The sequence below is a fragment of the Paramisgurnus dabryanus genome, chromosome 17 (assembly GCF_030506205.2).
Source record: "Paramisgurnus dabryanus chromosome 17, PD_genome_1.1, whole genome shotgun sequence".
Classification (NCBI taxonomy): Eukaryota; Metazoa; Chordata; class Actinopteri; order Cypriniformes; family Cobitidae; genus Paramisgurnus; species Paramisgurnus dabryanus.
The window spans coordinates 37,190,860-37,203,048 of record NC_133353.1 but is presented as its reverse complement, the minus strand read 5'-3'; the positions used below and the strand labels follow the sequence as shown (position 1 = coordinate 37,203,048).

Sequence of the window (12,189 nt, the reverse complement as noted above, 5' to 3'; positions counted from 1 at the left end):
AAATGATGTCACAATTTTCATTTTTGGGTGAACTATCCCTTTAAAGTGGATGCTGAACAGGGGTTTGAGAGCCTTGACACTGGTACAGTTAAACATAATAAAAAAAATGATGCTGTAATATTAACCGTTGGACATTTTTATCATGTATAACCCTCAAATGGGTAATCGTTACTCCTAGTCAGGAAAGTTGTACCCTCTCAGCCTTCCTCAGCCACTGATGGGTTCAGATGTTCACAGCTGTTGTTCTTCTGTCACTCATAGAGATATTTCATGAGAATGACACACAGTGATTCAATTCATTAAATATGTTTGAAGAATGATGAATTTTCTATGGCTGTAACAGGGAATCAATCCGGTGTCTTATAAGCTGATTTATAATGTTAATGCGGCTTAAATGGGCTGAAACGTGCAGAATGTTCATCCTTTATATTAACATATAAACTATAGCAGCTTAAAACCTCTGTGGCCCATTGAGTATCATAGAGAAAATATGACTTGGAGTATTTGTGTGTCTGCAGCCTCCAGACACGTCATCAACAACATGTTACGGGAGCCGTGTTTCATTCCAGATCCACTGCTAGCAAAACATGTGGAACAGGTATTAACAAATACACAACTAAACTTCAGATTAAAGTTTCAGAATCTAATGGAGCGTCAAAGTTTTATTTCACACATTGATTTCAATTTTTTCTCTTGACAGGGTTCCCGCGGGGTCTTAAAAAGTCTTAAAAAGTCTAAAATTCAGAATGTTAAATTTAAGGCCTTAAAAAGTCTTAAAAACGCCCAGATTTTTATCATAGGTCTTAAATTTAATTTACACAAGTCTTAAATTTCTTACCTCCGTTCATTCCCGAAAAGCATTGTCCGCAGAAAATAAAATGGTAATTTAAAACGCTGAAGAACTAATCAGTGGCGGAGGCAGAAAGATGGGTGGGTCTCTAAAAAAGAAACCGGCGTCCGCTCTTTGTCATAATCCACACAAATCGTGCCATTAGCTATATTACAGGTATTGTTGTCTGAATTTATACTGTGGGCAGGGCAAGAAACAAACCTTAAACTTAGTTTTGTGTAAGCAAAAATCTTTTCTGGGTTAATTTAACCAACTAGCCCGTGGCTTATCTGAGTATTTGACAGGTTCTGAAAAATCAACTTTATTGAAAATCAACTTAAACAGTCGGGCCGTCGAGTAACGAGCCACAAACAGGGAGTCAACTTTAGTGTTACACAGTTTTCAGTTTGGAGGATTTTGTTTACCTCACTGCTCAAAACGCGTTAACTCCTTTGACTTTAATATTGCTCTCTGCTGCAATGCACTCGAACCTAACGCGCTTCCCCTTCAGCTCTCAACAAACAGCAGCGTTTGGCGGACAGAAAGCAAGAATGTACCGTAATAAATCATATATTGCCAAAAAGCGCAATTGTCTTCTTCTAGGAAAAATTTTAACTTTTTCATAGCGCAAATGCTTCAGGAGTTACGTTTAAATGAAAAGCGGTTGAATCAGAGCGTTTCTTAATCTGAAGGCTGTATTCTCCGGAGGTCGAATAGGAAGGCTGCTGAATACATTATCAAGCCTGGTTTATTAGTTAAGTTAACTGAGCATTACATTCGCAAGTCATATAAGCATATTACAACAATTTATGATTAACTAAAAATAATAATCAATATTTTAAAGTTAATTTTAATGTTAATATTCTGAAATAAGACCTAGAAATGCGACCTCCAGCTATAGCCTTCGGATTGAGAAACGGTCTTCGTGGATAACGTTAGCAACACATAATAAACCAAGAACAGCCTTTTAATGGTCAATTTCGTTTTCTTAATGCAGATAAACATGCATAAACATTATGGGGTGGTTTCCTGGACAGGGATTAGCTTAAGCCAGGACTAGGCCTTAGTTTAAGTGATCTCTTATTAGTGGATTTTATTTGTCAAAAAACATTGCTGATAGAATTTTATAAAAATACTACTTATTAATATTGTATAAATATTGTAAATCAATGCACTTCTTGGCTATTTATTAAGAAAAATCACAGCTCTTTGCCTCCAACTCAATGTATTTCAATGGCTCACTATGAGCTTCCAGGAACTAAATGAAGTCTCCATGAATCACGTGACGGCCGAGCTTTTTGGACTTCCATTGTCAGTCTCTTCCTAAAGGGCTATGGATAGAATTTGTCGGCGCAAACACTCGTGGTCTAATAGGGTTAAGCATAATGTATTTCCATGTATTTTGAGTATTTGTTATAATAGTGTGTTTATTTTATAATTTTCTATAACTGAATCAATAAAAAAACTTTTTGATTTTTTCGTAGATCATTTGAATGCTTCTAGTAATGTGTCGTGTTGGTCTTAAATTTTACTCATAATGGTCTTAAAAGGTCTTAAAAAGGTCTTAAATTTAACTTGCTTGAACCTGCAAGAACCCTGCTTGATCTTACTCGATATTAAAGATATCAAGATTATATTTCCACACAATAAGTTTATGATTTTAAAGTTGGGTTTTCTCAGGCAGGGTCACATATATTAGCAGTGCTTACTGTAAACATGGTTGTCTGTTTAATTGTAATCAGACATTAGTTTCATAACGCTGTTATGCAAATATGCGTATCACATTTTTTGTGTAAGATACTAACAATAACAATAGTCAGCAGAAATATAGTAATGTTTTAAATCTGAAGATTTTGTGTATTTTCTCTGTTGGTCATGTGGATCAGTCACAGTGCCGCTGGTTTGACCCATCTGCTATTAAGCTCATGTGTGGCTGTGCTGAAGTGCATGATGGGTATTTGTAACTGTAATATTTTTTCTCTTTTCAGTGCACAGTAAATGACTGCTGTTACGGGCCGCTGGTGGACTGCATCAAACAGTATCCTCTCATAAAACTTTAAGCCTGAAATTCACGAGGAGCCATTGACTGATGCAGGACTTTACCTGACATAAAAGTCCTGCTTGAGGAAGAGCTCTCTCTTGTGTGTGTGTGTGTGTGTGTGTGTGTGTGTGTGTGTGTGTGTGTGATCTCATTTTACACACTGATTTTTACATATATACTAGTGAAGTAGATATGTTTATAAGAGAGATATATCTGCGCTCTTTACCTCATTGTATATGTGAGCTTTCATTCATTCACGCTGCTCCTCACACAGATGTCAAACTATAAGCACACAGTGTTTAATACTTCACACCTGCAGTCACATTATAGCTCCAAGTTAAAGATTTAAACTCCTATTTCATTAGCAAAAGTTTTTTTTCAAAGTGACGCCCAAAAGTGAGGAATATAATGAAGGGATTTATCTTAAATCATAAGAATGAATTATCTTAAACAAACCCAAAATGCACTGGTGTCATGCTGGTGAGTTTTGTTGTTGATCTAGTTCAGATCAGAGTATGGTGTCGATGCTTTCAGGTGTTTTGTTACTCTTAAGCTGGACACACACACACACACTGAATGATTTTTGCACAGATTATGAATGTAATTTGATCATAATGACTGATCATGCTCAGTCTTTTCCAGTTGTGCTCAGTCTTACAATCACAGATAAAAATCATTAACGAAAGAAAAACTCTTTAAGTTTTAGTAAGTCCTTAGGTGTATCCCCAGCATTAAACTTCTGATATTAAAATAAACGCATTGCTCTGGTGTTGCCACAGCAACCCTTCTTTACAAATCTGTGTGTTTCCAGGGCAACACAGCACAGGTAAGGTCTTCTCCATTCCTGCTTGACCGCGCCGCCTATAGAAAATAAAGGGAAGATATGAAGATGCAAAACCCTATAAGTGTGTCTGACATGGTTTCTTGTAAACTCTGAATGTATTCTGAATGACCTGAGGCCAAGATTAAGAGGATTTGAAGGGAAATTGATGAATGTAAATATCATGATCACTGGTGGTGTTTAGTGGCTTTTGCATCTGAGCTCGTCATACAGTACAGTATATAACCTGACTCTAAACACAACATGTGTGCAGTTATTGTGAAGCTGTTTGTTCTTAACTACACTTTCATAGTGCCATTGGTCTTGAACATGAGGAGATTCTTCGAGACGAGCTCAGAGAGAGAAATCTGTCATTTTTAGGTAAGTTTGTCACTCGATAGTTTGCTTTCACAGCATAAGCAGCACAAATCACATGTACTTAAAAGGTCTGTCTATACAAAGTGATTATTAAATAAAACTGCTCATATAAAATTTTGTTTCCAATCTATAAGTCAGGTTAAACACCTCCTTTCAAAACATAAGAAAACTTTTAAGTGTTTCAGGGTGTGTTTGAGAGTTTAAAACATTGACTTTTTTTCATTGAGTTTATGTAAAATATAAGTCTCTCTAAGTAACTACAAACCAGGGCTGTGTAAATCATTGTTTTTATTCAAACAATTACAAAAACAAGATAATCGGGGTAAAACAATTATTTTGTGATTACAATATAAATTGTGTGCTTGACCGATGTGTTTGTAAGGCACCACTGCTTTGACACGTGTAGCCTTTTGAAACACTTATTAAAAAGGTTAAATAAATACATGTTTTCAAATGAGTAATCCCTTTAAATAATCATGACTATGCTAAAATAATTAAATAAAAAATAAAAAACAATTGTGATTCTGAAAAAATTAAAATAATATTAACAATCATGGTTATGATTAAAATAATTACCGCGACTATGACCCCTAAAATTATCGTGATAATGGAAAAAAGGAATTGTGATAAAAAAACAACCAACCATGATTATAAAAATAATAACAACCGTGATCATGGATTTTTTGGACTAAATAATAATCTCGACTATGACCCCAAAAATAATTGTGATTATGGGAATAAATGAATAAATAACCATGATTATTATAATAATAATAACAGTGATAGCCTCCTCAAATAATTGTGATTATGATTTTGACCATAACGAGCAGCCCTAACCAATATTTACACCCAGAACTGCCAACCTACGCTGACTAGCTCTATTTAGACAAATGTTGTGACTGTTACTCATCCGGACATATTCAATTCATTTTAAATCTATTTGAATGTATACAATTTTTCTAATACTTGTACAGCATCAGTTTTCAGATATTAATATTATTATTATTATTGGTGTTATTGTTAAGATGTCATTAGTGACGATAGTGTTCAGATGTTATTAGTGACATCAGTGTATTGCTGCACCTGCATTTTGTATAAGAGAGTTGTGACCCGACAGAGAGAGAGGGTCAAGGCAGGATCTTCACAGCCAGATAAATAGATTGGAAATCATCAGTCGAGCAGCTGTGATGGGTCATTAATTCTAATCAAAATGTGATGTAATAAGAGGGTCTGAAAGCATGTGACCAGTGTCAATAGAGTGCAGTATGAACACAAAGCTGAAGCCCCTCGCTCAGACCATCCCTCCACCCTTCACCCTACAGCGGCGGTTCAGCTCGACTGGAGCAGAATGTGTGATTTAATGGAGGAATCAGGTGTTTCACTGTGACTCAAGGACAATGGCCGAGGTCACACATCTACACACTTCATAACAAAAGCACACTTCAGACGCTTTTGTGCAGTGCTAGCAAACATTGGGCTGATGAAATTGGTTCACCTTTCCTGTGTGTTATTTTTCTCCGATATGGGTTTTTTATGGTCTTTGTTCGGCTCTTTGACACTCAATTATATCATATTTGAACCTTTCCTTTGTTCTGATTGGATTAAAGTTTATGATATGTAAATATGTCCTTAAGGATTATTTTATGAGCAATACATATTTTGAGATTGTTTTATGAGAACATGCTTTAACATTCAAAACATCCTCCTCGATCAAAATGAGCATTTATTGAACTAAAAACAACACATCAGATCTTCAACAGACGTTGTTTGTGTTAGATGAAAACATTTGGAGATTTACGTTTGATCGACCACATTGACTTCTCATGGCCTGTCGGTCACACTGAAGGTAATGAGAAGCAGGAGATCATTAGTATTATTATTAGTATTACTCAGCACAATTTAATGCTAGGAAAGAAATGTGAGAAAGTTTGTTACCAGTTCTGCTGCAGTTATCTGTGTGTTGCACTTGCTGCTCTGCATCTCAATCTAAAAAAATCTGAAGGTGTTAGAAACGAGTTCAATTTAAATAAAATTTTATTTATATAGCATTTTTTACAACCGTTTAATTTTCCCAAATCAGCTTACCATGAATAAAAACAAAAGAAAACACAAAAATCATAGGACAGCAAAGTACCACGGCTAAAATTAATCTGTACTAGTCAGCGTAGTAATAATGCAACATTTGTGTAACGTAACGTAGTTGTAAAGTTGTAATAATTGATAAAAAAAAAAGAAAGTGGTTAGTTGTCACAAATTTGGTCGATCCAATAGAAAAATATTCCACTAAAAGATTTATTAAGTATAAAAAAATGTACAAATAAGGGAAAGCGGTCGGTGGTCACTGGGCAGACATTGGTTGGGCATCACGTTGAAAGAAAGGTCAGTAGATCAGTGGTGTGATGAGCTTCACGGCAGCAGGAACGGCTCTGTTAGTCTCCGTGTCCTCAGGTTCATGGATGAGACGGAGAAAGCGAAACAAAATCCTATTAGTGTAGAGCCCGCTTACAAGCTGCTGATGGTTTATTATTAACCACACATCAGATCATTTTATTGCTTTATTTGATTGTTTTTTTAAATCATTTTCTAAATGTTTAGACCGAGGCTGATGTGACTGTTAAAACTATATATTGGACGTGACAGCAAGCAAACAGTCCTAATGTCAATGTAGCCATGAGCTGTTGCTTATTTCACCAGAGGATGTTAACAAATCTGTAAGATAGATCAGAATAAAGAAGAGTTAGAGATGGGGTGAAAAATGAATGAAAACTTGCATTTAAACTGCTAAAAAACAGAAAAACCTGTATATGACATCTGTAAATGTTTGCACACAGATGAAAATCAACTTCGTGCCAAAGGCTACGACAAAACCCCAGACATTATTCTGGAGGTGCCAATAGGTGAGTCTCTTACTGAGTCTCTTACTGTTTTTATTAGTACGACTTGAAGGCTGTTTATATTACAAAGTTGTGTTGTTATAGCTCTGTTGAATGACATGAATGCCATTAGCTGTAAATCTTGAAATCATTAAGTTGTTTTCATGAAAATACAATCTTTCTGTGATGAGATTTGTTTAGAAATCTCCTCTTTAGATCTCATACCCAAACACATGTTATTGTTCACTGCAGCTGTTGAAGATCATATCGTTCACTGGATTGAAAGCAAAGCTTCATTTGGGGACGACCACAGCCATCACACTTACCTGAATGAGCAGTTCTGGAGTTACTGCAACAGGTCAGACCACAAACAAACCTCAAACATTAAGCGTAAAACCATAAAGGAGGAGTTTAAACTATCAAGGTGTCTCAGATGGTAGACTGAAATTATTACCCATAACATTAAGTGTTGTTTAATCATACAATGCTCATTTGAAGAGCCACTGTTGGGGTGGAGATCTGAAATGTGTGTGTGTGTCCAGATGTGACACAGCTCGTACTGTCATGTTGATTGGCTGCCTTGTCAGATCAACTTTGGCATGTCAAAAGAATGTCAGGCCCTTCAGAGTCCACCTTTCAGAGCGTGCTTGTAATTTTTAATTGACATTTACATTTGACATTTGGAGGATTCTCGTAGCACAGGATCGCCTGTGTCCAGCTTTCTGTTGTCTCCTTTCATTCGCTTTATCATTTGCTCTGAAGGTCCAAGCCCGTTAGATCAGACGTTTCTACATCATTTCTGTTTAAACAAATCCTAGTAAAATATTGAAAAGGTCATTGAGTTTTCTTTTCCTGATGAACATTGCCTCCATATTTATAATTAGTGCATTGTGTCTGAGTGACATCTAAACTGATTTGATTATCTTCAAGTGTTTTCAAGAAACAGCAGTGTTTGCATTGGCTCTAAGATCAGTTTTTTCATGTGCTGAATAATTAGTCACATTTGTCGGATACATCAGTATTCGCTGTGAAGTTTCAGATATCGCACAGATGTTACATTATTGTGTAAGATGAGTGAAGCGTTTCATATGTGACAAACGTAAGGGACGTGGCTTTAGACTTGTTTAACACGATAAATCGGCAGCCCTAGTTAGAAATAAAACAGAAGAGCAATGCCAGTGTATATTTAGCCAAATCATCAAGCAGTAACATTCATCATCCTAACAATAGTGTGGCCAAAACACAAAGCTCATAATAAACTCTTGTCAGTGGAGTTATGGGTAATGATGCTTTGCCTATAAAGATGAGAATCAGTGGAGGAGAAAAGACGGTTCAGGCCCAGTGCTTGGATCGGATGCTAAAGACGCTGTTGGCTTCACCTTCCCATCAATCTTCTAACAGGCCCTCTGACGTATCTGCACGTAATTGAGTTATCCATCTACTTGGTTATAGGTTGCATTAAGAATTATTCACCTGATGATAGTGAATATTAAGCACATTAAATGACTTTAGTTGAAGTGGTTGAGGCTAAATGTGTCCTATAATGAGATTTCAGAGCTCTAGAGAAGTTGTTTATCAGTGAAGAATGAATGTGTGCCATTCTAACCAATCGTTTTTAGCATCATTGTAATTCAATTCTTGGATCTCTTTAATAGTTTTTCTTGGAGTAGAGTGACAAAGTTTGGTCATATTCATTAATATAGTGTATTATACGTCATGCACTGTACTTTCATGTGTTTCTGTAAATGTCATTGTTGAATTTATACAAGCATTGAGGGACCTTAATGTGTTTTAGCTAACATGAAACTCCCCGAGGTTTTTCACAATTGCTGCACACCAGAAAAAAAAACCCTAGTTTAAGATGTTTAAGTTCTGTTAGTGTTTTTTTTTTATTCAGCACAAGACTTGAAAGGTTTCTCTGTACTGCTCATTTTTCAGAGCTGAAAATGTTAGTGCTTCTAATAGAGGCTCCTAAAGGTTAGATCTGATAAAATGCTGTCAGGACTTGACAAAGATGATTTATGGCCAAATAATACTGCAGTATGGCTCATTTCCCCCTGCGGTCATACAGGGTTAATACTCTCAGTTTTCTCATATATATTCTGTGGCTTGACCACTAAGAAATTCCTGACCCGAACATTTGTGTTGTGGTTTTGTTTTTGTAGTTGCTGACAATCATTGACAATAATATTATACATTTTAGATTGGTTTTTAAAGAGCACGAGTAGAATTTCTGACATTAGTCTATCGTATTACTGTTCATGTATCAGTTTAAATTTAATTAAATTTAATTCACTTTTTTAAAGATTGAATTTGTTATATTTCCTGTGAAGTTGTTTAAATGCATAAGACGTTTTCATTTGAAATATTTTAAATCTTTTGGTCTGGTTCGTTGTGTGTGCTTATATTATGTCCATCATATTTATTGCTGAAGGTCGCTCCCCTTCTTATCTTATGGCACTAATAACTAATGTGACCGTGAAAAACATACACTTTACCGTTTTTCTTCTCTGGATTTGTTGCGTTTTTTTGTTGTAGTTTTGATTTGTGTTGCTCACTCAGATGTCAGTTTATAAAGTTGAATCTCTTGTACCCCTGAAACATCTGGGGATTGTGATATTATCCAGGATATGAACCTCTTGCACCCAAAATCATAATCGCAATTTATTCCCTTCTGCTTGTCAGTATTTCTTTATTTTTCAGGAGCAGTCCTTTGTTCTTTCTTTTTGTATAAATTTATTTTCCGTTTTTTTTATGTTCAGTATTTTATGGCTTTTTTCTGTTTTTGTGAGCTCAGCTGATAGGTGTACTTCTTGAGATTTGTTTTCTCTATAGTGATGGTTTTTGGCAGTCTCTCTTTTGCACACCGGTCCTCTTGCACCACAGTGACATTGTTTTCAATGATTCTCAATATCTGTAAGAGTTGAATTTTTAAGCAGTTTTGAGGCTTTGCTCTTTTCCACATTTCTTACATGTCGTCCTCCATCACATTTAATATAAATAAAACAACATTTCACTTAAAAGAATCTGTAGAAGAGCTGAAGTGTTAAGTGCTCTTGTGACGGTTTAATCGTAAAGACCTCTCCAGAAACACAGTTTGACATGAGATGACGTCAAAAATCTTTTTGGGATTTGTGGTCCTTGGCATATGACATTTAACACTGTGACACACCCGGGTGCAACCAAAGATGCCTGGCATGAAGCTCTGAATGCTAATACCACATGACAAGGTGCTTTCATGCTTTAAGGATTTCAATGCATATTTAGGGACATTGTTTAATGCGCTCTGCATGTAATCCGCACACTTCAGGTCCCATCAGCTGTGGGATTTATCTGCCACTAAGCCTCTATTTCATCTGTTTATTTTCCACATTTTCTTGAACGCATTAAACAAATATGTCGTATTAAGTATGATTTTGACACCAGGAATACTTTTAAAAGTAAACATTTTGGAAATTGTGACTTATTAAAGTTTGTTAAAGAAGGACCTGCAGTAAAGTGACTTTAGCTTTTAATATTTTGGTTTTAGTTTGTTGGTTTAGATTTGTATACCCATTCAATTCTTAGTTGTATAGCGAGGGATGGATATATTCAGACCTTTCATTCATTTCATTCAGACCTTGTGCACTTTCATGCATTTATTTTAAAGACTATAAAGATGCCGTTCTCTCACAACCCTGGAGAAAAGCTCATACTTTTATAGATCCCATAACATTAAAGTTTTATCTCTTCTTAGGTTTCTTGTTTAAATAGCATGAAAATGTCCCTTACCCTAAAACCAAAGCAAGTAGCTATAGTTCACAAACAAGACCTTTGATATATCTCAAATCAGTTTACTGTCACGAGGGGATGCAGGAGAGAAAACGCCACATATTTAACCATTTCTTGGGGTCTTTCAACCAAAATGGTGTGAGAGATGGTTCTCATTTTGATTGTCGTAGTTTTGAAGATGAGATGGGGAAAACATTTTCATACTGGAGTGTAAAGCCTCTCATCTTTGTTTTCTTTAATCCTCTCAATCAGACCATCAGTTCTTGCTGGCGTTGTATTGTTGAATCAGATCCAGTGATGTAAAAGCCTGGAGTCAGTGTGTTTTTACAAACCAAAGCAAACTTCTTACAGAATTATAGGATTTGTCATTATTTTACAATGTCTTGGTTTAATAAATGAGTCTTCCCAGAATGCTTTTATTTTAAAGCTGCCAAAACAAAAAGCTTTCTAATGCTAGAAATATTTAGCTATTAATTCTTTACTTGAACCATATCAGTAAATTCGATCCTGTTTCACACTAAGTGAAAGACACACTAGGTACTGTAATGATTAATTCCTTTACAGACGTTAACCGTTATGCAGTTTAAGAAGTCTCTCATGTCGTCTGTTTAATGTGTAGACTGAAGTAATCTAGCATTAATCTATTGATAGTTAACTGTCTGAAGAGTATAAACATAGTGATTGTGGTGCTTTTAAAACAGTATGTGACTCATCTAATGATGTGAAAAAACTTTAATAGAATAAGAACTGGTGTTGTTTTTACAGTCTACATGGAGATGTTTTTCTCTTTACTATCCCTAACTGTTTGCTGTACTGTTGTCCTTTACTTCAGGATTATCATGATGTGAGTTTAACAGGAGAAACAGGAGCTGTCAGCAGCTGCACATTGACGTCCTCTCTGATGTTAATAAATGTAAATCTGTTAGTAACATGCAAAGTATTTTTGCTGTTCGTGTCTGATGTTCACCCTGACCAGAAGTTTTTTAGCACCGTCTTCCAAACTACACTGGACTGCTTATGAATCATTCCTGAAAAAACCCAAAGTGTCTGTGGATGTGTTTATGCTATCTTAGCTTGTACGTACAGTCAGATGTCATGAAGTCGTTCACTCTCTTTGGTCATAATTTCCATGTCCAGGAATGTTTCTTTAAATTGGCATGTGCTCATACAGACGCCACTTTTCCTAATTTGGCAATGAGTGTTTGAGCGATCGGTGATGTGACGGCACCATCAGATCAGCAGACAATTTTATGCAGATTATCCCAACATTAAACAGAGTCATATTACTAAAAGAGCTACACCAAAGGAAAAGTTTGAAGTGAAAATATAAGAAGGGAGTAAATGATAAAACATTTCCCTTAACCCCATTCTTTTCCTGCATTTTCGCTGGAAGGCTTTCCTTCGTGTATGCAATGGAAAAAAAACCTGTCAATGCCTAAATGAATGTTTTTCTGTTTGCTGAAATATTATCAACCTT

The 12,189-nt window shown here is 35.7% G+C and overlaps 1 protein-coding gene across 3 annotated transcripts in view; it reads left to right on the top strand.

Moving 5' to 3' along the window:
• The window catches only part of cdin1 (CDAN1 interacting nuclease 1), a 60,460-nt gene that overhangs the window by 27,904 nt on the left and 20,367 nt on the right, over positions 1-12,189 (top strand). For all 3 annotated transcript variants that reach the window (XM_065288743.2, XM_073812306.1, XM_065288742.2), the window contains 5 exons: positions 519-598; positions 2,818-2,867; positions 4,004-4,071; positions 6,900-6,965; positions 7,194-7,299. In XM_065288743.2, the coding sequence (XP_065144815.1) occupies positions 542-598; positions 2,818-2,867; positions 4,004-4,071; positions 6,900-6,965; positions 7,194-7,299 (347 nt within the window). In that variant the 5' untranslated portion in view covers positions 519-541. The remainder of the gene's footprint in view (positions 1-518; positions 599-2,817; positions 2,868-4,003; positions 4,072-6,899; positions 6,966-7,193; positions 7,300-12,189) is intronic.